Below are 26053 nucleotides of genomic sequence, written 5' to 3' on the forward strand. Positions count from 1 at the left end.
TATCTCTCAGGGAGGTATTGCTGTTGATCCGAGCAAGGTGAAGGATGTGCTCGAGTGGGAGACACCGCAGACGGTGAAGGAAGTCAGATCATTCTTGGGCTTAGCTGGATATTATCGGAGGTTCATTGAGAATTTCTCCAAGATCGCGAAGCCTTTGACTTCTTTGCTGGAGAAGAATGTGGCTTTTGTATGGACCGATGAGCGTCAGATGGCCTTTGATGAGCTGAAGAAAAGGTTGACTACGGCGCCAGTCCTGACTCTGCCAGACCAGACGAAGAGGTTCACGGTATATTGTGATGCTTCGAAGGACGGTCTTGGGTGTGTTCTGATGCAGGAGGGCAGAGTGATAGCTTATGCTTCACGGCAGTTACGTCGTCATGAGCTGAATTATCCTACTCATGATCTTGAGTTAGCCGCAGTTGTGCATGCTCTGAAGATTTGGAGGCATTACTTGTATGGGCAGCGGTGTGATATCTACACTGATCACAAGAGCCTCAAGTACATTTTCACGCAGAATGAGCTGAACATGCGGCAGAGGAGATGGCTAGAGTTGGTCAAGGACTATGATCTGGAGATTCACTATCATCCGGGCAAGGCCAATGTTGTAGCAGATGCTTTGAGCAGAAGGAGTTATGTCAACATGGCCGTGGCTTTCCAGATGCCTCCAGAGTTATGCGAGGAGTTCGAGCAGTTGAGTCTGGGCTTCTTGCATCATACTTCCAGTGCAGCATTTGAGGCAGTACCGACTCTAGAGTCAGAAATCAGGCAGCATCAGAAAGATGATGATAAGCTGCAGGAGATCCGTGAGTTGCTCAAGAAGGGCAAGGCTCCTCATTTCAGAGAGGATGATCAGGGTACCTTGTGGTACAAGAACCGGATCTGTGTTCCAGATGTGAAGGATCTTCGGAAGTTGATTCTGAGTGAGGCCCATGATACAGCATACTCTATTCATCCGGGCAGCACGAAGATGTACTATGATCTGAAGGAACGTTTCTGGTGGTATGGGATGAAGCGTTCAGTGGCAGAGTACGTGGCTATTTGTGACACCTGTCAGCGTGTCAAGGCTGAGCATCAGAGGCCAGCAGGTCTATTGCAGCCTTTGAAGATTCCAGAGTGGAAGTGGGAGGAAATCACTATGGACTTCATTGTGGGATTGCCTCGTACTCAGAAAGGGTACAACTCCATTTGGGTAGTAGTGGATCGTCTGACGAAGGTTGCTCACTTCATTCCAGTGAACACTACTTACTCCGGTGCTAGACTTGCAGAGTTGTACATCTCTCGGATTGTCTGCTTGCATGGTGTGCCCAAGAAGATTATATCTGACAGAGGGTCTCAGTTCACTTCTCGTTTCTGGGAGCAGCTTCATGATTCGTTGGATACGAAGCTGCGCTTCAGTACGGCTTATCACCCTCAGACAGATGGGCAGACAGAGAGAACCAACCAAGTGTTGGAGGATATGCTGAGAGCTTGTGCTATTCAGTATGGTACTAGTTGGGATAAGTGCCTGTCATTTGCTGAGTTCTCATATAACAACAGCTATCAGGCCAGTCTAAAGAAGTCCCCATTTGAGGCATTGTATGGCAGAAAGTGCAGGACTCCTCTCTATTGGGATCAGATCGGTGAGAAGCAGCTCTTCGGTCCTGAGATCATAGATGATGCAGAGCAGATGGTTCAGGCTGTGCGAGAAAATCTGAGGATTGCACAGAGCAGGCAGAAGAGCTATGCTGATGGCAAACGGAGAGACCTGACTTTCAGTGTCGGTGATTATGTGTATCTGAAGGTGTCTCCGATGAGAGGAATCCGCAGATTTAATGTCAAAGGGAAATTAGCACCTCGGTATGTGGGGCCATTCAAGGTGCTGGAGCGGAAAGGCGAAGTTGCTTATCGCCTGGAGTTACCTCTCAGTCTCTCAGGAGTTCATGATGTCTTCCATATATCTCAGCTGAAGAGATGCCTGCGAGTACCCGAGGAGCAGGCACCCCTGGATGGAGTCGATGTCCAGGAAGATCTGACTTATACTGAGCATCCGGTGAAGATTCTGGAGACATCAGAGAGGGTTACTCGGAACAAGCGCATCAAGATGTGCAGAGTTCAGTGGAGTCATCACAGTGAAGCTGAGGCTACATGGGAGCGAGAAGATGAGTTGAAGAAGACATACCCAGATCTCTTTGCTAGCCAGCCCAGCTAAATCTCGGGACGAGATTTCTTTAAGGGGGTAGGGTCTGTAACACCCTAATTTAAATTTCAGTATTTTATTAATAAATTAATTGGCTTTAGTTAAATTTTCTAAGGTTTATTGTGTTTAGTTGGCATTTAATCTAATTTTTGCTCCTTAATTAATTAAAATTTATCATAGGTTTAAATTTTTTGTTGCATTCATGCTGGTGCATAATTTTATTTGAGTGTGGTTTGAATTCAAATTCAAATTTGAATTCAAACTTTGTTTGAATTAGATTAAGAAATGAGAAGAATAGGAAATAGGAAAGGAAAATAGAAAGCCCAAGACCCAAAGCCCAACAAACCAGAACCCAGTCCAACCCTTTCACCCGGCCGGCCCAGCTGCAGCCCGCTAGCCTCCCCGGCCTGCCTCGCACCACACGGCCCAGCTCCTTTTCCTCCCCAGCCCGCTCGCCTCCCGCTTGACCCGGCCCCGCACGGCCCAGCCTGCTCCCACGCTGCGGCCTGCCTCCGCCCGCGTCACCCGCTCGCCAGCGCCCAGCCCGCATCGCGCGCTCCTCGCCCGCTGACCGGTGGACCCACCCCGTCATCCCCCTCCTCTGCCCCGTCGCGCAACGCACCGCCGCGATCCCCTCCGGGGATTTCGCCGCGGCAGTCACGGGCGTGCACGCCCAGACTCTTCCCCGCCGCCCTATAAGTCAACCCCGGGCCCTCCTCCTTTCCCTCCATCCACCAGCGCGCCGCATCACCCTAGCTGCCACCTTGCCTCTGCTCGGAGCGAGCGCCGCCGCGACCTCCAAGCCGGTGATCCCCTGCGCCGCCCCAATTCATCATCTCCGGTGACTTCTGGACCTCTCTGACCCTTCACCGGCTTCGCAGAGCGACCCCGAGGATCCCCGTGGAGTCTGGAGGGCCGGGACACCGCCGCATCGACCACGCCAACGAACGCCGCCCGCCTCCACCGCCGGTCCCCGTCGCCGGCCACCCTACGCCGCTCCCTCGCCCGATCCAGGCCCACGGTGAGTACCACCCGGGCCCCCTGCTCCCTTTGCGTAGGTTTTTCCGCCCTTAGCGCGCCCTAGGCGTCCGTCCGCCGTAGGCCCGCTCTTGCGCCGCCGCGCAGTCCCGCTCCTCGCCGTGGCGAGCCCCGCCAGAGCACAGCACCGCCACCCTTCGTGCTCCAGTGATTTACGCGTGTCACGCTCATCCTTTTGCACCAGACCGCAACCCAAATGGCCCACTGGAGCGCCAGAACGGCCGGCTCCGGCGAGCTCGCCGCCGCGGAGCTCTGCTCCGGCGGCTGAGCGCCGCCGCCCAGCGCTCCTTTGCCCTGAACCGCCCGATCCGAATTCGACGCGTGAGATTAGATCCAGATCGGGATAGGTCCGGATCGTTGGATCTAGATCCGGCGGTCCATATGCGAACATACCGCTTCAGCCAGGCTCTTTTGCATAAGAGACCCTGGAGTTTTCTTTAATAAACCCGCCGTCCCTGGTAGTTCAAAAACAATTAGATTTAGGTCCGGTTTTTAGCACTTAAGCCCCTGAGCTTTCCCAAATTAGCACCCGCAGTCCAGGCCTGGTGTTTTTGCACGTCAGCCCTCAGATCTAATGTTTATTTACATTTCAGTCCTCAGTTTTTGCAGAAAACCCCCTGGAACTCTGTTTTTCTTACAAATAAGCCCCTGAACCTTGTTTTTGGCCTAGATTATGCGTTTTAGCTCCGTTTTTAGCGTTCTTTATATCCACGCGATCGTTGTAACGCGTAGAACAGTATTAGACTAGCTTAGTGTGCTGTTTTTATGTATTGATGTACTGTTTCTTAGTTTTTGTTAATGTTTGCTTGTATGCTTATTTTTGTGCATTGTTTTGGCCATGTGTTCGTGAGTAGACGTTGATCCATCTGAGGAGCCTCAGTACCAGTACCCGGAGCAGCCGTCTTCGGATCAGTTTGAGCAGCAGCAGGAGCAGTACGAGGAAGGCAAGTATAACATGAACAACCTATCACCTTTAAATACATTTTCATACTGCATTTTAATACTGTATGCCTTTAAGGATTTCCTAGCCAGTTTATATCCTTTATACATACCTTTGGGTTGCATTTTGGTTAGATGTGCTAGGTTGCTGCGCTATAACACACTCTGGTCCTTTTTAATTAATTTGATTAATGGTTTACTTGAATCTAATCCTGAGAGTGGCACTCTGTGTGGCTTGAGTGGCTCACGTCTCGTTAAAATTGGCTTTTGTTAGAAACATGGTTTAGGGGGCCAGCACGGTGCTTAGTGCCTGGTTGGCCACTCTCCATAAGGACCGGTTCATAGAGCGACAACCTGGGACAACAGCGCTACCACAAGGCTAGAATGGGATAGACTTGGCGTAATAACTAGATCTTTTTGGTTTGGAGTAACTTACCTGCGGGGCAAGAGTAGTAAGCTTCAATGGTCCCTGCTCCTCCGGCTTGGTCTGTGCTTGGATTGCGCTCCTGTGCTTGTACCCCCGGAGGTGGGCCCCATCGTCGCCGACCTAACTCTCGCGGTTACGCCTTACCAACGAGATTCTTTTTAAAGGCCTCGTAGTGAGTCGCTGGCCATCTCACCTAAGGAAGTGTGATGAACAACTGGCGTAGCTCACGACTTGTGGGTAAAGATGTGCAACCTCTGCAGAGTGTAAAACTGGTATACTAGCCGTGCTCACGGTTATGAGCGGCCCAGATCCTCCTTTTGATTAGTGAAGTTATCTCCTTCCGACGAGGGAGGTGCTTCTCGGGGTTTACCTTGGTGGCTTGGTTTTGGTATGGTTCTCAGTAGTAGTATAATTAATTCTGATTAATTACTATGTAACTGGGTTAATGGTAATTCATCAACTCGTAGTAAATAGTTTTAATAAAATTTTGCCAACACTTAAAAGCTAATGCAGTTGAGTCAGCCAGCCTAGAGCCTCATAGTTTGTGTTATACTTGTTGAGTACAAGTTGTGTACTCACTCTTGCCTCTTCTCTACTTTTTCCTCTTGGCTACGCTACTGCTGCTCAGTTCCTGCTGACACGAGGGAGTTCGTCCAGCGCTACCAGGACTACGAGGACTTCTAGGTGCTTCGTCTCCCAGTCGACGTCCCTGTGGCGCCCTGCTTCAGCTTCAGAGAGCTTTATTCGTATTTTGTACTTCGCTTCCGCTGTATCAGACATTTTGTCATTATTGTAATAAATAACATTCGTATTCGCTTTAATATGTCTTTTTACGTGATATGTGCTATGATATACTGTTCATTCTGTTGTATATACGTGTGACTTGATCCTGGCACGTATATGATTGCTCGGTTTATGTTCTTTTATAAACCGGGTGTTACAATGCGCTGGTCCCAGGCTTGCCTGAGGCTCTCTTGAGCAACTGCTTCACTACTGACCGCGGCTGCGGCTCTTGCCTCGGCTTGGGCTGCTCGGATCTGCTGTAGTCTTAGCGCGAGCTCTGCTTGCTCGGCTCGATGGGTCTGTTCCCTCAGCAAGTTGGCTTGCTCGTCAAAGAGCTGATCCAAGGAGGCTAGATAGGTAGCTACTTGGTACAGGAGGACTTCTTCATGGCGGCGCCGTTCCAGGCTTCTCATTCGAGCTTCCCAAACTGGTGTTCTGATGGCTGGTAGGAAGAACCTCATTGGTGTGGGGGCGAGGTGTCCTTCGAAAATCCGGCACAGATAACGGAGTGCTTTCCTGACGGCTAGGGGATAGGTGTCCTGGTGCCTAAACCCTGTAGCAGTCACTCGCCATGACTGGATGTCGGGGTAGCGGTCACTTCTGGCGACGACTAGGATCACCCTGCAGCGGAGAGTGCCATGATGCTCGTACTCTCTGCTGTAGTACCTTGGGCGTTCCGTGACTCCAAGGCTTTCCAGGGCGTTGATCAAGAGGCTGGGGAAGCCAGGTGCAGCTTGGCAGTCGCCCTGGGTCCATCCTTCCTCAGCCATCTGAAAACGAAGATATGGTGAAAAACTTGCACAATTATTTGAGGTACACAAAGGGGTAGATGATTTTTATTTATGGCATCATGGTGGGGTACAACTTCATGGGTACATGATTATTATTAGAGCAAAGGTTCTAGTTTGGAGACAACTCCTATCATGGGGATTCCTCCTCAATCCTAAGAGAGCGCTTCTTTAGGGGCAGATACTGATCCGTCAAGTCATCCTCGGTCTGAGTACCTTTGTCCCAATGGGTTTCCTTGGGTTCTTCTTCTTCAGTTTGAGTTCCAACATCCCAATGGGTTTCCATGGGCTCTTCCTCTTCGGCCTGGGTGTTTACATCCCATTGAGCCTCTTCGGGTTCTTCTTCAGCGTCTTCCTCTATCCATCCTCCTATTCCCCAGCGAGCCTCGTACCTCCGCATTCGGGCTTGGAGAGTGGCTAGCGAGTCCTCGGCGCGCGTGGCTCTTGCCCGTTGTTCTTCTAGTTCTTCTTCTTTTTCATCCATTTGGACTTGGAGGGCGGCTAGGGAATACTCGGCATGTACGGTCCTCGACCGTTGTTCATCCAGCTCCTGGATTGCCTTTTCTGCTCGGTGGACTTGCTGCTTCAGTTGTGCTGCTTGCTCGCGATAGAGCTCATCCAGGCCGGTGAGATAGATGGATAGGTGAGAGACCGTGTCTTCTAGGTCTTCTTCTTCTCTTCCAAGTCCTCTCGTCCTAGCAATCCATGTGCGTCCTCTTCCTTCAGTCGGCGGGAAAAATCCCATAGGAGTCCGCTGGAGGTGATGTCTGTAGATCACACGCAGACGTCGTAGGGCTTTGCGGGCGGCTTTCCGATAGGTATCCGGGAAACGGAATCCAGTGGTGGAGATGAACCAAGGGTCCACATCAGGATAGCGGGTGCTTCTTGCTATGAAGATCATCAGGTCACACCGAAGAGTGCCCTTGGAGTCGTACTCCCGGTAAAGAAATTCTGGCGGATCCACAACTCCAATGCGTTCCAGGCTGAGTATCAACAACTTAGGAAGGCCGGGCTCTGAGAAACAGATTCTGCCGATCCATCCATCGTCAGCCATCTGGAACAGGGCAAGGACCAAAGGTAAGTGTTCGTGTGAGGAAAGGATTAAGGATAGAAAGTCCTAAGGTGAAAGGTCCTGAAAAAGGGTTTCGCTCCTAGGGTCACGTCCTACGGCCAACCTACGGCTCTAATACCACCTGAAGCGTCCCCTCAAAAGAGAAGACTTAAATGTGATACAAAGCACCAGTCCTAGGAGGCTGATGCCGCATTTATTACATCAGATGGTTCAAAACCGTACAAACCTTGGAGGACACTCGATACAGATGATAATAATGATTAACCAAGCTACGACATAACACCAGACCGCGAACCACATGGGATCTACCACAGGCTCAGAGTACTGCGATAGCGGGGGCATCACGACAGGGCCGGTACCACAGGCAAGGTTGGGTGTAGAACGATAACCCTACTCGGCGTCGTCTGGTACAAAGTCTGGGTCTTCTTCTGTAAAAAGTAAGAGTGGGGTGAGTACAAACGTACTCAGCAAGTCCAACCACACCCACGGAGGGGTTATAACAGAATAATATGCATAGGTAAATCAAGGACAAGGTTACGGTTTAATTTGCAGGAAAACGATATTTTATGCAGGGGTTTATTTTATAGAAAACCATTTAGAAATCAGTTTTTGGCGGTAACACAGAGTTCAGGTTTTAAAACTGCTACCAGACTCCCCGTCCGTCGTAGCACACGGCACAACTGCCGGACATAATTCCAAAACAACTCACACCAACCCATCCCAATGAAACACTAGTTATGTGACCACACCGTAACTCGCCCAATACCGTGGGCACGGACTATTCGAATAGATTCTTAGCTCTGCAGAGGTGTGCAACTTTACCCACAAGTAGGATACCACAACTCGAACACCGTCGTGTCGGTGTAGATCCCAACATAGCCATTACCCACCATAGCTAAGCCTGACTAGCCATCACGGGATGCACCAAGGGGTCATTGACCGTTCACTTAGGTATAACCGGGCATAAGTCACTCGGGGCTTATCCCTTTTCCTTAGTCACCCGTTGCTCTCAGCTCTCCTGATGGCTATCACACCAACTAGTGGGATTTATGCTACGCCGTTGCCCATTCAACGGTCGAGTGGTTTGCACATTAGTGGAGTTAGGTGAGATGACACACCAACTCGGTCCTTAGACACGACAAGATGGATATCTCCCTTCTTTGCCTTGCCACACAGGCATAAGCACACCAATCGGCAATTCACACAGAAGTGCCGTCCATCTCGTCCATACTCATCTTTCGAAAATCCACATTTTATCCCTTCCCACACACACACACATGTTCTTTATCAAATAAATCGTATTATGAGTAAAGTCCTAAGCATTCTAATATCGATTAACGTCCAAGCAAAAGCAGACACTAATCTAGGTGGTCAAGGAATGGTCATCACAAATCAAGGGGTGGCTATCCAACCGTGTTTTTCATGCAAGCAAAACATATGCAACTTTATAAAACAGGCCATTGAGTTGTGTTCATAAAAACTAGGACAGAAACATGCATCAAAGGATGGGATTGAACTTGCCGTCTTCAAAGCCTTCGGGGAAGTCCTGTCCTTCGGGCTCGGGGTTGCGGAACTGGTCCTCGTTCTCCTGCTCACAGAACGGCTCGTTGACGGGCTCTCCTTCGTTCACTCCGTGGTCTACAGCGCACACAAACAAACACACAATCAATACACAGAAAAAGTAAAGATCTGTCGTCGAGCTCGGTTCGGAAACACATGAAATATAGAGCATAGAGTATTATTTTTGAATGGTTTCAGAATGGTATGGCCAACACTGAGTTAAGAGAGGCGTGGTAAAATTTTAGGTTAATCCGGGGTCGTTAGGCGCATGAAATGATAGGTCAAAGGAATGTTTAGGGCCCAAACAGGGGTCCAGGGACCTAATTGTAATTAAGATTAAGTAGGCAGGGGCTTGGTTTATATTTTAGAAACTTCATGGGTCAATCTAAAAGGGTCAAGGGCTTATTTATAAATGTTTTCATGAAGTGGGGGTCTGATTTTAAAATAAGATAAAGGACAGGGTTTCTTTTGCAAAAATAGAAGGAGTGGGGGGTTTCTTTTCTGAATATAGGAAAGGGGAGGGGGTTTTGGGCTAAATGGCCCCTTTCTTCCTCCTCTCTCCACGGGAGAACAGGGGAGGGGCCGAGCGGCGCCGCGGCGACCGATTCGGGCGCTCTGCGCCTCGGCGGCGGCCCGGGGTAGAGGGGAAAGGAGGTGGGGGCTCCGCGGGGTTGATTCCCGGCCTCACCTTGTGCCGGGGTGGGGCGTGGCGGCCCGGCCACGGTGGCCAGCAGCGGCGGGGGTGAGTGAGCGGCGGCGGCGGTGCAGGGTTGCGGAGAGGGGGCGTGGGGTGGCGGCGCGGTTCGAGGTGGCGGGTGTGGTGCTCGGGGGGGGGGGCTCTGCGGCCTCTTTTATAGGCGGCCAAGGCGGTGGCGGGGTGCTGGCCGGCGGCAAGCTTGCAGGCGGGTTTAATGGCGTGGGGCGGCGAGGCTCTGTGCGGGCGTCAACGGGGCGGTGCGTACGGCGATGCGACGGCTCGGCCAGCGGCGTTGTGCTTCGTCAAAGGCACCAGTGGGTAGGCGAGGTGACGTGAGGCGGAGACCACCGCAGGCGGCACTGTGCCATGGTCGCCGGCGCTGTGCGCCGGGGCGACGGCGTGCGCGTGCGGGTCAGGGCTTCGGCCGTCGACTGGACGCGTCGTGGGCAGCTGCGAGCGGGGCCGGACAGCGGGGCGCCGCGCGCGCAGGAGCGGCCAGGCGGTGGCGGGCGCGGTCGTGCGCACGCGGCTGGCAGGCGGGGCACGGCCGGGCTCGCGGCCGTGGGGCGAGGTCGGGGCTGGGCAGTCGAGTGGGAAGCGAGAGAGAGAAAAAAAAGGAGGGGGGCAGGCCAACCAGAGTGGAGCGGGGGAGGGCAGTGCGGCCGGGCGATGCTCGGGAGCAGAGAGGGAGGAGAGGCCGAGCGCGCGGGGTAGGAGGAAGGAAAGGGAGAGAGGGAGGGAAAGGAGAGGGAAAAGAAGAAAAAGAAAAAGAAAAAGAAAATGGGAAAAAGAAAGAGAGAAAAAGGAAAAAGGAGGGGAGAGAAATAAATAGAGAAAGAGAGAGAGGGGCGGGCGCGTCGGCGCCGATCGCGGCCGCGGTCGGCCACGCGTGGCGCCCGGGCGCGCGGGTCGAGGGGAAACAGGGTGCTGGATACGGGTGTCGGGTCTTTGGGGAATCGAAAGATCTGGCGGAACAGGGAAGTTTCCGGAAAAACTGGGGTTAGGGTTTCAAGGAGGGATCTCGAGCTCAACGACAAAGCAAAATTTTAGCGCATGATTTATTTTAGTAAATTTTCGGGATGTTACAACCCGCTCCAGCTCGTTCGCTGCCAAGGCGGCGGAGTCAGGGATCACGTGTTCGCTGACCTACAGATTCTTGCCATGAACCTGACGTCCTCACAGGATTTGCTATTAGAGGTGGAGGGTGTCAATGTTTTACCATCGGGTTCTCCGAGGGGTATCCCAAGGATAGTGGTTATGTGTAGGGACTCGCCGAGATCAGAAGGCGATGGTGCAAGGAACACAAGGATTTAGACAGGTTCATGCCGCCGGAGCATAATACCCTACGTCCTGTGTGTTGGTTTCTATTCCCTCAGGTGATGTTCGATCATTTGGAGGGATTCCTGCTCGCCCTTATATAATCGGGGGAAGCAGGGTTACATGGAAATCCTAGTCGAGTTTTGTTAGGATTCTAGACCGAGCGGTTCGGCTAGTTCCCGAGACCGTCGACTAGTTCTGCTCCTATTCGGGTAGGTACAAAAGAGGTAGGGTACAACCATGTATCATCCCCTACTCTAGAATATTCCATCCTAATGAGCAGTCCTGCTGTCCCAGGTCTGACAAGCCCCCGAGCTCTTCGTAGTCGAGTCCTGCAGGCGTACTATGCTTCTGAAGACATTCTTTGAGTACTTCGAGAGCTTCTAGACTTCTGTCCGTGTAGCCGAACATTTCAGGTTCTTCTGGAGCAGGTTGTCCATCCTCGGAGTCCATCGAGTGCTTCGTGTAGTCTGCCGAGTGCTTCTTCGGCTGCGTCGAGGCTGTGAGGTGCTCAAGTCCTGAGTTGGTCTTGGTATATATGGTGCACGATGTACTCGCGCTCCATATAGAGTAGTCCCCGAACTTTGGTTTGATTCGATGAATCAAGCTGAGGATCAGTTGTCTTCTGGGTTCTTCGACCTTCTGTTTGAAGTCTGGAACTTTTTTTGAAAAAAGTTGCCCTTTATGACACGTATTCTGCAGCCCCCGAGCCTTGAATTCAAATCTTTGATTTGGGGTTAAGGGTCCAGGAGAATCATGTTTTGTCCTCGTGATCTTTTTGAAGTCATCAGGGCTGCAGCGAATCTTCTGAAAAGTTATCAGTGTGGTGTACTGTTCGCTATTGGGTTCACGTGGCGAGTACTGTTTGTGGAATCTTTTCTGTTTCGACCGTGAGTCTCCTTGCCCTTGGTTGTCGCGGGCTGGGCTGTGGCTCTGTTGCTTCTTCTATTTAAGCACTGTCTCTGGCACTTGTTTCCTCAATCTTTGCAGTTGTAGCAATGGGTTCAAAGTGGAGTTTTTTGCTTGAGAGTACCCGGCCTCCTGACGGGAGTACTCGGTTTGTCCTTGTAGGTGCTAGAAGAGTGTTTGCGAGCAGCACAAACACTTGTTATCTCTCAGGCCGCCACCTTTGCTTCTCACATCGCAGCCATCCTGGTTGTCTTGATAGGGAGCTGGTGGAAGCCGTGTCAGAAGCTTTTTTGGGTGGGAACTGTGGTTGTCTGCCCCACGATGGCTTCTGGAGAGATGGCATTGTTTTTGTTGCAAAACATATCAGGGAGAGGAGCAGATGCAAGAAGAGGATTTGTGATGTTCCTGACTACGCATATCTTCTTACAACAAGCCTTTTCCTCCCTGATGTGTTTGGGTTACTCCCTTTTGGGAGTAAAGAACTTTGTATCTTTGTATCAGCCGTTGGGCTATTCTCTTTGTAGTTGAGATCGAGTGGTTTCGAGTGGTGAAACCTGTTGAGATATGTGTATTTTTCTTTATTTGGAATGTAATCGCTGAATGGAAATTTCTGTTTTTGCGCTTGTTTCGCCTTTTCCATGGAGAAAACCGGGATTTGTTGGTTGAAATAACTCTGAAACCGGTGTGCGACCTTCGGGTTTCTTGTTATTTTACCGTACTGCCACTGGCTCTCCTTATTTAACTGCTTGAGTAAATCTAGGTTTAGCACGCTTCCTTAGTCCTCTTCTGCTGCCGCTAGCTCATTTGTTCATGCTTTCGAGTGCTGCGAGAAACTAGCCACCACTAGCCCCCGAGCGTGAAGCAAGAGAGAATCGCTCTCATGGCGCCGAAGAGATCTGCTTCGAAGGGGAAGGTGGACGATGCTGCCGTTGGCGATACAGAGGTCCACGGGTGGAAGTCGAGTAAGTGTACCGACTCCCATCTTCTGGATCTAGAGGGAAAACATCTTCTTCAACCTCGGAGCATGATTCATTGGCGTGGATCCGATGGGAAATCTTTTCCTCATGAGGGTGGAGAGGAATCTGTTGTTTTCCTTCCTTATGTTCTTCGGGGCCTTGGTTTTTCCATTTCTGATTTCTTCCGGGGCCTCCTTCACCATTGGGGGGTTCAGGTGCATCATTTGACCCCTAACTCCATTCTCCACATTTCTATCTTTATCCATCTTTGCGAATCTTTCTCGGGGATAGAGCCCCATTTCGATTTGTTCCAATATTTCTTCCATCTGAAACCCCATCTCAACGATTCTAAGGTAGATGTAGTTGGGGGAGCTGGGTTGCAATTCCGTCAGGGAATGAAACCTAAGTATATTCCTTATGAATTGAGTGATAAGGTCATCGACTGGAAGTCGATGTGGTTTTATATTAGGAACCTTTCTTCTTCCCTTCCTCTTCGCACTCCTGTCCCCCCTGTGAAGAAGTCGAGTTGGAACTCCAAGGGAAGCGGGGGAGATCAGGTTAACTTTCTCCTTGGGGAGATTGAGAGCCTGAAAGCGGATCACCAGATTTGCGGTGCTTCTGTGATTACGCACTAGTCGATGCGGAGGATCCAGCCATTGCAGCAGCGGGTCCATTTGGGCTTTCAGTATACGGGGGAGGCGGATCCTTCCCGTTATACTTCCCGTTATAGCCGATCCAAGATTACTGAGGATGATCTGAAAGATCGGATGTTGGGATTGCGGAAGAACAGGGCTAAGACGGCCAATATTGTTGGGACTTTCAGTGCTGGCAAGCGTCCTCGGGCGGTACTGTTTTTGAGTAGTCGGCTGAAGTGTAGTTCGAGTACTTTTTGTCGAGTTGTCAAGTTGATCCAGTATCTTTCGTACAGATTAATCCCGAAAACTATCAGAGTAGGCCTCCTCTGCCTGAAGATGTGCCTTTGGCGCATACTGACTCAAGTGTGCCTTTGATTTCTTCTGTCTTTGGTTCTAATTGACCGTTGGAGCTTTGATTGACCTTAGTTGTATCTTGTTTGCAGGTCCGTCCGCCAGTCGGACGGCGTCTGAAGCTGGAGGCCGGACAGCGGAGGAGCTGGCAGTTGAGTCTATAAGGACTCGGAAGCGGGCGCCACTTTTGCTGGTAGTAGTGACAGGTGAGTATGGGTTGATACTTTTCTGGGCTGTTGCATTTGATTTTGATGGTTTTTGTCTTCTTAGGCCTCCTTCTCCTTCCAAGAGGTAGGCGGTGGGTTCTGTCGAGAGCCTGGCCATCACGACTCCCGCTGCGCCGGCTGAATCTGGCGGGAGTGGCTTTTTTAAGGGGCAGAGTGCTTCGGGGCTGAGTATCGTCCCAAAGTTTACTAGATCGAGGAAATTTGTGCTCAAGCACTCCTCTCAGTAAGTGCGATTGTTGATCGATTGCTTTTTGCTTTCTTTTGATTTTGTTGTTGAAGAGTTGAGTGCTTCTTCTTCTTTTTGTAGCAATCCAGATGCTCTTGGGCTTGATGAGTTAGAGAAAGGGATCTTTGGTTCCCTTAAGAACATCACCCAGTTGCCTCTTGGTTCGCCAAAGGAGGGTGATCGGGTGGCTGATTCTGCTGCTGGCGCGGCGGGGGAGCTGCCCATCGGGGAGGCGGGAAAGGAGTCTCCTACCGCTGGTACTGGTGAGTCTCTTGATGTGATCGACTGGTTTTTCTGTCGAGCTTTTCAGACAAGCAGGCTGAGGATCCGCCGAATAGTCTTGTGGCTACTGTCAATGTTGACTTGAACCCGCTAGATGTGCCGTGGCAAGAGGCGGAGAAGCCAGTCGAGGGATCGACTGCTGTAGTCCAGGACATTCTGGGTTGTCATTCTACTCTTGCCGTAAGTGGCTTCTTGTGCTCTGGTACTTTTATTGAGTTGTTGAGTACTCCTTTCTTGACTTTGTCTTGATGACAGAATCTGGCTAAGCAAGTCCCAGAGCTGGTCAAGTTCCTTTGGTGGACTGGAGAGGGTCTTCAGTTGACGGTTGACCAAGCGTTACAGCTTGAGAAGATGGCTGTTCTTGAGAAATCTTCTCGAGAGCAGTCAGAAAAGGTCAAGCTTCCGGAGGCCCGAGTTGATGCTTTGGAGCAGGATAATTCTGCTTTGAAGGATAAGGCCTCCAAGCTGCAGGAGAAGGTCAAGACTGCTGCCAAGGAGAAGAAAGGTATTCTTGTCTTTCTTTTGTTTCCTTCGGGTAGTTTTCTTCAGTCCTCATGTTTACCTTGATTTGATAGAGCTTAAAAGCTTGTTGTTGCGAAAGGATAACGATGTGGCTGATCTGACCAATATTATGTATCGTCACATAGATGCTGTGGAAAGGCTGACCAAGCTCAAGAATGATGCTGATAAGCAGATGGTCAGCGATATGAAGCAGATCAGGGAACTGGCAGCTGATCGTGGTCAAAAGGCCCAGCAGCTGTTTGAACTTGAGACCGCGGCTCAAGTAGTCATCGATATGGTTGAGGATGAGGAAGCTGGTGGCAAGAGTCTGCTGGATCATCTTCGTGAAGCCCACCAGCGACTCAGCAGCTTCTTCTCCGACACTTCTAGGGATTACTTGGCTCATGCCCTAGGATTAGTTAAATCTTTTCTCCCTTCCGTGAACTTATCCTTTATTGGTGATGGGGTTGCCGTTGGCTGTTCGGAGGAGCGGTTCTCTGAATATGTCGCGGAGCTGAAGCCCATCGCTGAAAAGGTTATCAGCAGTTTGGAGCCAACGCCAGAGGCTTGAACAGTTGTTGTAATATCCTCTTGGCTTTTTGTGTGGGTGCCAGTCTGCTTGAGTACTTTTAACATTCCGATGTATAGTACTTTTTTTTGTTTTATTTGACGGCCGGTTTGGCTGGTTGCCTTTTTTATGAAACTTGTCATTGGCTGTCTTGAATCGTTTCTTCGAGTATAGTAGTAGTCGATTTTCTTGTCATCTCGTGGACGAGTAGTTCCCTTGTTAGGAGAAGGAGAGGTTGTTCGAGTACTGAAGTAGTCGATTATTCTCTGCTTTTGTGGGTGATAATTCCGTCTTGGTAGATGGAAATTTTGGTTCTTCATCGGTCGAGTACTGTGGTAGTCGACGAGTTGTGGTCTTGAGGACAAAGGGTTCCTTTTAGGAGTTAGAAGTTTTGTATCTTCCAAAAGTCGAGTGCGTAGCAGTCGATGAACTGTCGTCTTTTTGGATGACTAAGTCCTTCTTGGAGATAGGGAACTTGTCCCATCCGAGCTTCTGGTACCGAGGTAATCGATCAATTGCCGTCTTATGGACAAGAAAGAATTCCTTTTTGGGAGACAGGGAGCTAGTCCCATCCGAGGATCAAGTACCGAAGTAGTCGATAATTTGTTGTCTCATGGACGAAGGGTTCCTTTTGGGGAATGGAGAACTTGTCCCATCTGAAGGTCGAGTACCATAGTAGTAGATAATTTGTCGACGAAGAATTCCTCTTGGGAAATAGGGAGCTTGTCCCATCCGAAGGTCGAGTACTATAGTAGTCGATAATTTGTCGTCTCATGGACGAAGAGTTCCTCTTGGAAAATAGGGAGCTTGTCCCATCCGAAGGTCGAGTACCATAGTAGTCTATAATTTGTCATCTCATGGACGAAGAGTTCCTCTTGGGAAATAGGGAGCTTGCCCCATCGAGTACGGTAGTAGTCGATCTATTGTCGCCTCATGGATGAAGAAATTCCTCTTGGGAAATGAGGAACTTGTCCCTCAGGGTCATAAGGTTCGTGTTCCTTAGCCCCAGCTGCCCGATTCTCCGTGCCTTTGACCTTAACTTAACAAGGAAAGGTTGGTATTCGGAATAACTGATGGGGTATCAACTCCTGAAGGTAGAGAACTTGTCTCTTGGGCCGTGAAGCTCATGTCCCCTAGCCCTAGCTACCCGATTCACCGTGCCTTTGACCTTAACTTAACAAGGAAAGGTTGGTATTCAGAGAAACTGATGGAGTGAAGACTCCTGAAGAAGTAACACCTTGGGAGGGGGGAGCTCATGTCTCCGGCGACGAAATCTTCTCTTTCATCTAATTTTGAAGCACTTGAATTCTTTATATTAGAATTTTACTCGGGTGGATCCATCTTGGCCTTTATTGGGTGTAAGACCGAAGATCGATTTGAGTATTTGTCTTCTGCCAACACGAGTGGTGAACTGAGTCAGAGCTCGGGCGAACCCCTCCTGGCCTTTATTGGGTGTAAGGCTGGGGGTAAGCCCAATAGATGACTCGATTGCTAGTACGAATAGTTTTGATGTCGAGTCAGAACTCAGGCGAACCCATCCTAGCCTTTATTGGGTATAAGATCGGGGGTAAGCCCAATTGATGACTCGATTGCCAGTACGAGTAGTTTTGATGTTGTGTCAGAGCTCGGGCGAACCCATCCTAGCCTTTATTGGGTATAAGACCGGGGGTAAGCCCATTAGATGACTTGAGTCAAAGCTCGGGCGAACCCATCCTAGCCTTTATTGGGTATAAGACCGGGGGTAAGCCCTATAGATGACTCTATTACGTAACTGGGACATTTGACTTCATTTGTCAGACACGATATTGCTCGTGTTGGCTTTCTTCTTTGTTGTCTTTGTTGGCAGAAGTTGGAGGTGCTCTGAGTGCTTTGCGAAGGGTGATGCATTGGAAACTCGAGTGCTTTCCTTTGGGTGCGGGAAGCATTTTGTATGAATTTTCTAGCGAGTGGAATCAATCGTCGACTGCTTTGGTTGGGAAGGGGGTGCTGCCTTGTCACGGAGCCTCTTTCGCGAGTTGTACCCGTAGATATCGGGTATCCGATAGTTGGATGTCGGGCTGTAAGCTTCAACTTCCTCATGATATTCCCTTTTGTTGATGACAATTGTTTCTATGTTGCGGCCAATGTTGATGACATTGTGTAAGTCACTGTTGGAGTAGTCGAATGAGTCGCCGAATTGTTGATGATGCTCTGTCTTGAGAATCATCTTCGGGTTGTTGTCTAGATGGACAGTGACTGTGATTCCTGGTGGAGGTGAAGGAATTTCGCAGCTAGTTGTTGTTGGTTCATTCATCTCTGGATCAGAAAGGAAATCATCATAGTCCAAGTCTTCTAACGCTACGGGGTTAGCTTTTTGGTTTGTGGCGTCCGAGAGAAAGGCCATGAAGATTTCGCGATTATGATCGCGAATTTTTGAATTGAGGTCTTCTTTGAGCGGGAGGCCCTGTTGGAACGGTAGTTCTTTCCCTTTTGAGAGTTGCTGCCTCTCTCCCCGATTTGAGTACTGCCGTTCTTCTTTTGTAGTGACTGTGGAAGTCGACTCCTTGTTGGATTCATTCTTCTTGTCCGAGTCAGGTTGTATTGCGAGTTGGCTTCCTTGAAGAACTTGGCCCGAATCCGGGTAGAGTTTCATGTCTGGCTTGACTCGGGAAGAGAATCCGAGAGTGAGTCGCAGAAGGTCTTCGTAGTGTTGGATGTGGTCTGCTGGGGGCCATCCGCCTTCGATTCGAACTGAAAGTTCATTTATGAATTTGCTGTATTTTTCCAAATTGTCCTTTTTTCTGAGGAACTCGTCGGCGATATGCACTGATCTTCTTGCGGGGTGGGGGAATTTGGAGTTTGAACAATATTACACCAGCGACTCATGTAGTCTTCGATTGACACAGAGTCTTCTGCATGGTGGTGTTGTGATAAATGATGATCCCGTGACCTGTGCGAGTCGTCCCACAGCTTCTTCGCTTTGGACTATTCCCAAAGAGCTTCAAGCTTGTCGGGATTAGCTAATTCTTCCATGAATAGATCAATGTCGTGTGACCATTCAGCTAGTTCGTCTTCGGAGATAGTTTCGCCCAATTCTTCGAGATATTTGATGAACGCTTGATCTTGTTCCAGCTCCGGAGAGTTGGAACTCCACTGGTTGGAGAATTCTTCGAGAGAGGTGTTGATGTTGAATGTGTCTTTAGCTCTCTGGAGGCAGTGCTTGATCTTTTCATCAATGTCGTCGACGTTTGAAAAAGTGTTTTTCGACCGCTTCTTTTTGCGAGTGATTTTCTTGAAGCTAGTCTTTGACTTTTTCTTCCGAAGACCTGGTTCAGCGATGCGGATGCAATTGGGAAGTATGGTCTTTCCGTTCGTAGAAGTTTCTTGCTTGGAGTCTTCCAGTACTTTCTCCAAATCCTCTTCTAACTCGGAGAGTGTTTTAGTTCTGATTGCGTCGAATTCGGGTTGAGGTCCGAGAATTCAATTTCTTCGAGTTGACCGATGAATTCGTCTAGTTTGCTTCGTTTTGCAGCTTCTGAAACCTCTAGAGGATCTTGATCATTTGGGCGGCTTTCGAAGCCGCCTAATCCGTCGGCGACGAAGATCCAGGAGCCGACGCGAAAGGAAGTGCCGTTTTCGAGCACAGGATTGTCGTCGAGAGAAGCCATCGAGTTCTTCTGACGATCGTTGGCGAGAGGCCCCACGGTGGGCGCCAGCTATCGGTGTTTTACCGTCAGGTTCTCCAAGGGGTATCCCGAAGAGAGTGGTTATGAGTAGGGACTCGCCGAGATCAGAACACGATGGTGCAAGGAACACAATGATTTAGACAGGTTCAGGCCGCCAGACCATAATACCCTACGTCCTGTGTGGTGGTTTGTATTCCCTCAGGTGATGTTCAATCATTTGGAGGGGTCCCTGCTTGCCCTTATATAATCGGGGGAAGCAGTGTTACATGGAAATCCTAGTCGAGTTCTGTTAGGATTCTAGTCCGAGCGGTTCAGCTAGTTCCCGAGACCATCGACTAGTTCTACTCCTATTCGGGTAGGTACAAAAGAGGTAGGGTACGACCATGTTTCATCCCCTACTCTATAATATTCCATCCTGATGGGCAGTCCTGCTGCCCCAGGTCTGACAGAGGGTGAGGGAGAGGTTGAGGTGACTTGGAGAGTCAATTTGGAGAGCCTGTTGGTTCCACTACCATTTGATAAATTTTTATTTTCTTATCCAGTCTTTTACCTCTTTATTTAGCTGGAATTTTTAGCTAGTCTTTTGGAGATGCTCTAACCCAAGCAAAGGATTGCTGGAACTGAAGTAGCGAACTAGGTCCTCCATCGATCTGACACACCTTCATTTTTGGCTTCTACTAATTTGGATTGATCTGATCTTGACAACAGGCCACAATTGATGATTTCAGCGGATCGATTTGGGGATGCAGCCACATAGAGTTCTTTTTTGGAGTGTCTATCCCCTCACTTGAGTAAAATATCACCTCTTCTCACTCGATTTTTTGGACAACTGGATTAAAATCCAATGGCACTCCTTCATCCTCTACCTCCACTTCATCTTCTACCTCCAGCCTTCCAATGCCGGCCCGCCACCTGCCGCACCCCTTCAGTGAAGGTGAGCTAGGGCTGTGTCGGCCCCTCTCGCCGCCGCTTCCCGCCGCCCTCACCCTCGCCCTTCCTCCGCCGCCCGGGCTGGCGGCACCACTGCCGCCCCCGTGCCCACCACCACCGCTGGGTCGGCCTGCTGCCATCGGTCCTCCTTCTAAGGCCGGCGGTGAGCAATACCCCCCCCCCAAGCAACCCCAAACCCTAACCTTGCCGGAGCTGCTCACCGGAGTTGGAGAAGAAGGTGTAGATGGGGAAGAAGAAAATTCGAGTGAGGTAAGCTTTTCCCTCTTTTTTTTGCCTTTGGTTTTTTTGATGGATTTAGAGAAATTGCCTGTTGGTTTGTTTATAAGGAATTTTTGAAATTGATATGCATCAACTTCACTGCAATTGATTAAGAGCTATGTGCCCTGATATTTCGTAGGCCAAAATTCCATGTATGGCTCTTAAAGAAATGGCAGTCTCTTTCGTAACCCTAAAAATTTCACACTCCCTTCCTTGACTCTACTGTTGCATCCGTCAGACCCATCCCATTATTAGAGTTGCCGTGGTAGGGGAGAATTAGCAGTTTTGGAGGCCTTGTTTAGTTCCCAAAAAATTTTGGCCAAAAACATTACATCGAATGTTTGGACAAATACATGAAGTATTAAATATAGACAACAGAAAAAATCAATTGCACAGTTCACATGTAAATTGCGAGACGAATCTTTTGACCCTAATTGCGCCGTGATTTGACAATGTGGTGCTACAATTAAAATTTGCTAATAATAGATTAATTAGGCTTAATAAATCTGTCTCGCAGTTTATAGACGAAATCTGTAATTTATTTTGTTATTAGTCTACGTTTAATACTTCAAAATGTGTGTCAGTATACTTCAAAAACATTACACCCATTAGAATCTCCTACGCCTGCCCCTGCAATTCCACCCGGCACACGCAGGGCGACCCCCCACCCCAAATTGAATTTGTAAGAATCAGACAGCCTAAAGATCAAACTTGATGCTCGCTTTGACCAGAAAGCTTCATAATCTTAGCTTTCTAGGGTAACCACATAATGCATAACTGCTGCTATACCTTTTGCACTTTTTGCTTTTTTTCGAGAGGAAAACATTCGATAATGATTTCCATTGGTGCTCAAGAAGATCGAAGCCTGTAATTTAGTTAGCGTAGTACTATTCCCGGTAGAGTCTTGATAGTTATTATACCAATTTGGGCATGTTCTTTCTTTACAACTGGTTCTCTATAAACAAAAACTCCTCGTGATCTGTCACTATACCCGTGATGAGCCACAAGTCAAAACACGTTCTCCGGGGAACATTTGGCTCTGCACCGCGATGAGACAAGTCAAAACACATGTCTCCACCAGCACATGGTTTGTCTTTAAGAAGGCTCGCGGCAGCGGAAGACCCTGCCATTAACCAGCTCCATCAGCTCTGCTGCCTGGAGGTGTGCTAGTATCTGTTCAACGAGCAAGCGTGTGGCCATGGCGATGTTCACCAGAGCCTTGCAATTGGCTCTCAGGTAGGTGTGGTCTGAGTTCAGTTTCAGGCTTTCAGCTAGTGTCTGGCAGAACCATGGCATCAATGGATTTCGTGTCTCGCAGGGAGAAGAGGAGCAGGATCATTGGGCCAGGATCGCCGTCAGTCTTCCTCGCAAATTCCTTCTCATCCTCGGCTCCGAGCTCCCAGAGTCCGCAGAGGTGATGTACACAGTAGTGCTCTGTTTTCCTACATCGGAGATGGATGCATGGAGGTGAAGTGTCATGTGGAATTATTGGTGGCCTGTAGGCTGGCCGGGAAAGTCGCCGTCATCACCGGTGGCGCGAGCGGCATCGGCAAGGCGACCGCCGCCGAGTTCGTCAGGAACGGCGCCAAGGTGGTGATCGCCGACATCCAGGACGACCTGGGCCACGCCGTGGCCGCGGAGCTCGGCGGCCCGGGCGCGGCATGCTACACCCGCTGCGACGTGGCCGACGAGGCGCAGGTCGCGGCGGCCGTGGACCTCGCGGTCGCCCGCCACGGGCACCTCGACGTCATGTTCAACCACGCCGGCATCGGGGGCGCCACGGGGACGCCGCCGCCGCTGGGCGCCGTGGACCTCGCCGACTTCGACCGCGTGATGGCGGTCAACGCCCGGGGCGTGCTGGCGGGGCTCAAGCACGCGGCGCGGGTCATGGTCCCGCGCCGCCGCGGCAGCATCATCTGCACCGCGAGCGTCGCCGCGCTGCTGGGCGGCGTGGCCACCCCGGCGTACGGCGCGTCCAAGGCGGCGGTGCTGGGGCTGGTGCGCGCCGCGGCAGCGGAGCTGGCGCGCTCCGGCGTGCGCGTGAACGCCATCTGCCCCAGCGCCATCGTGACGCCCATGTGCCTGCAGAGCCTCGGGTCGTGGCTCCCCGGGATGAGCCCGGAGGAGATCAAGCGGATGGTGGAGGTCGACACGAACCCGATGGCCGGGACGGTGCTGGAGGCGGAGGACATCGCGAGGGCGGCGCTGTACCTGGCGTCCGACGAGGCCAAGTACGTGAACGGGCACAACTTCGTCATCGACGGCGGCTTGTCGGTTTCGGTGGGCAAGACAGCCTAGTAAAGATACCGGCGCCACCATGCCGTGAAGCAAGGATCAATCAGCTGCCGATTAATTTCGGGGGCTATTGGCCCTGTTTGATTCTGCTTTTGTGAACCTCTGAGAAGTAGGATTCGGAGATTCTGCTATCCAGAGAATCGGCTGTCTAAATAAGCTGAGTATTTGACAATTCTAATTATTTCGAGTCGATTATCTGTGTTGAGTGGTAAAATATCTAAAATACTCCTAAGTCTGATGGTATCTCTTTTATATTGAATACAAGCATATATTTCTAAAGCAAGGATTGTATCTTTGGTCCGTTAATCGGAGTTCTAATCAGAATCCGGTGACCGTTTGCTGAGTTAAGGGTTCGAGACCGTTTAGAATTAGAATTATTTCGACCGCGTGATGGCGGTCAACGCCCGGGGCGTGCTGGCGGGGCTCAAGCACGCGGCGCGGGTCATGGTCCCGCGCCGCCGCGGCAGCATCATCTGCACCGCGAGCGTCGCCGCGCTGCTGGGCGGCGTGGCCACCTCGGCGTAAGGCGCGTCCAAGGCCGCGGTGCTGGCCTGGTGCGCGCCGTTGCGGCGGAGCTCGGGCGCTCCGGCGTGCGCGTGAACGCCATCTGCTCCAGTGGCATCTTGACGCCCATGGGGCTGGAGAGCATCGGGGCGTGGCTCCCCGGGATGAGCCCGGAGGAGAGCAAGCGGACGGTGGAGGTCGACATGAACCCGATGGCCGGGACGGTGCTGGAGGCGGAGGAAATCGCGAGGGCGGCACTGTACCTGGCGTCCGACGAGGCCAAGTACGTGAACGGGCACAACTTTGTCATCGACGGCGGCTTGTCGGTTTCGGTGGGCAAGACAGGCTAGGGCAATCCTAATGGGACATTGATGGTAGGAGTAGTTTCTATCTTAATTACCTTGTGGCGGTAGCTTTATTGTGGAGAGAGAAGAAAAAAAGATAGAAACCGTTCCTTACATAGGAAACTGGGTCTTCTCGTGAATCGATACGCTAAGAAACCAGCAAACTCGCATTGGGGAGACTCGGCTCGTTTCTTCTTGCTCTCCCTCGGATTCCTTGTGCCCGCACCCGAACGTGCTTTCCTTGCCGAGCCTGCAGTCGCGTGGCCGCCGGCGGTACATCACGCGGCCGTCCTGGCGCTGCTGCTCGCCGGCTCCCTCGCGCGGCCGTCCAATCTCACCACCACAGCGTATATTGAGGGGTACACATAAAAAATTTGGGATCAATATAAAATTTCAATCTCCGTCAATCGTTAAGCTTCTAGAACCACCATACCAGAATTACTTTGGTTTTTCCCACAGAGTTTTCCAATGATTCTCCTCACATTTTTTTCTGAAAGGTTTTTGGGGAGTTATATATTATATCGCATCTGTTGGTTCGATTGATTACAAGACCACAAGAAGATCAAATTGATTACAAGACCACAAGAAGAAGAAAATTGATCAAGGGGGAGTATTATGAAGAAATTAGAATTAGTGATCAATTTCTATAATAGTTAATTAGATTAGTCATTAGACGGTTACCTATCACGAAAGGAGCAATCCACGAAAGGGCCAACTCACGAAGGGGCCATCTCGAAGAGGCCATACCGAAGGGGCATGTCCCTTTGGCCTCCATTGGTCTTGTATATAAACAGTGATCTCTCTATCAATCAAGATAATCCAACCATTCCTTGTACTTTTACTTTTAACATGCTCACTATGCTTTCAATAAAGTGCGGCATAGTGCCTTTGGTCAAAAAAAAGAATGATTTGGGGAAACTTCAAATTCAGGAGATTTAAGTGAGTGATTAGCTAGAGAATCACCATAGGTATGCTTAGAGATGTTCGAGCATCAGTTACCTCAAAGAAATTTGTTTCATATCCCACTCAAATCCGATGATCAAAAATCTCTGAGAAAATCACCCAAAAGTGCACAAAAAGAAAAAAAAAACTCGGGGACAGGCAAGATGCACACCAAATTTCCAACAGACGGAGAACATGAACATTAGAACATGTAAGTTACAGTGTTGCTCTAGCTAGGAAACCACTCTCATCCTCCCTCTATTGATGGGAACTTGAGACCAAGAGTAATCGCTGTCCTTTCTCTTCCATCCCCTCTCTTGAAGCTCTCTCCTAGCAAGATGCAAAATAAAATTAGGGTTCCAATAGATACCCCAAACCAGCCATGCCTGTGCATATATGGCCCATGGCAAAGATAGAAATACTGCTCATTCGTGAGCCGTGGGAGTGTTCCGTTATTTGCCACGCCCGTTCAGCTGATTTTTACTTGGGGCACACACTGCCACCGCCGACCAATAGACATTCAAGTGCACGTCAAACCGTCGCTGCTTACAGGCCTACAAGCCACGCCCAACATGTGTTGCTTCAAACATGAAAAAAAAACAAGAATATAACACAAGGAGAACAAAAGAAATAATTGACGGCAATCATATATGCATGCTGCGTGAAAAATAAAAGAAAAAGTTATTACTTTCCAAACTGAGTGTGCAAATTAAATAGTTGTGTCTTTTATGTTGACATCTTTAAAGAAGACCACATTTAACAATGTTTGGATTATATTTTTGTGGAACTTTTTTTTAATGAATGTGGAACAATTTGTTTGTTAAACTGGAACAACTGTTTCGCTTTGGCAACCAATTTTTTTACCTTTACAATCAAATTGCTCAAGCTAAAAGTTTTCCTTGTTTATAAAGAGTGTTCTAGCTTCATAGTGAAATTGTTCTAGCTTTATGATCAAATTGTTCTAACTTTATGGGAAAAATATTGTGGTGTTCAAAGAACAGAAAATTTAAAATCTCAGATTAGTAGTAGTATACTATGTTTGTGAAGAATTTTTTCCTCAATAAATAGCATCAACTACAACAGCTCGTAATCCATATGCACATTTGAAACAAGATAAGCATGCGTTTTGTAATAATAGAACAAGTCCACCTTAAGCATACTTGAAAAGATTTAGAAAAATGGATAAGTTTAGAGCATGATTAGGGTAAAATTTGATATAGAAGCCCCATAAAAATGATATAGAAGTGACAAGAAGTGAAAAAAGTAGGAATAAAATTTAATATAGAAATAGAAAAATAAAAAAATAAAATGGGAAAGAGAAAAGCAAATTGGAAACGCAACAAGAACTAGAATGCATTGCGTCGCTCACGTCGTCACGATGTAGCTGACCTGAAAACGTGGGCCAGAAGCAAAGTAAATGGGCAGGAAACATATCGCACCTGGCGGCGCTGAGCCTTTTGTGACGCAGCGCATGAGCTGTGTTAGAGGTAAAAGTAAATGGAATGGTTGGATTATCTTAACTGATAGAGAGATCACTGTTTATATACAAGACCAAGGGAGGCCGAAGGGACATGCCCCTTCGGTATGGCCCCTTCGAGATGGCCCCTTCGTGAGTTGGCCCTTTCGTGATAGGTAACCGTCT

The 26053-nt window shown here is 49.6% G+C and overlaps 1 protein-coding gene across 1 annotated transcript; it reads left to right on the forward strand.

Annotated features, from left to right (window-relative positions):
• Nucleotides 1-21364: 21364 nt before the first annotated feature.
• LOC120712283 (momilactone A synthase-like) lies at nucleotides 21365-22844 on the forward strand. Its single transcript, XM_039998039.1, has 3 exons — nucleotides 21365-21562; nucleotides 21645-21740; nucleotides 21829-22844. Exons 1-3 carry the CDS (start codon nucleotides 21525-21527, stop codon nucleotides 22622-22624), a joined length of 930 nt encoding a protein of 309 aa, XP_039853973.1. The 5' UTR covers nucleotides 21365-21524; the 3' UTR covers nucleotides 22625-22844.
• Nucleotides 22845-26053: the final 3209 nt, after the last annotated feature.

The sequence above is a fragment of the Panicum virgatum genome, chromosome 6K (assembly GCF_016808335.1).
Source record: "Panicum virgatum strain AP13 chromosome 6K, P.virgatum_v5, whole genome shotgun sequence".
In the NCBI taxonomy this organism is placed as follows: domain Eukaryota; kingdom Viridiplantae; phylum Streptophyta; class Magnoliopsida; order Poales; family Poaceae; genus Panicum; species Panicum virgatum.

Coding starts and splice junctions, on each gene's coding strand:
- LOC120712283 (XM_039998039.1), top strand. CDS start 21,525: ATGGCGATGTTCACCAGAGCCTTGCAATTGGCTCTCAG. Junction 21,563..21,644: donor GCCTTGCAATTGGCTCTCAG/GTAGGTGTGGTC, acceptor CGTGTCTCGCAG/GGAGAAGAGGAGCAGGATCA. Junction 21,741..21,828: donor AGCTCCCAGAGTCCGCAGAG/GTGATGTACACA, acceptor GGTGGCCTGTAG/GCTGGCCGGGAAAGTCGCCG.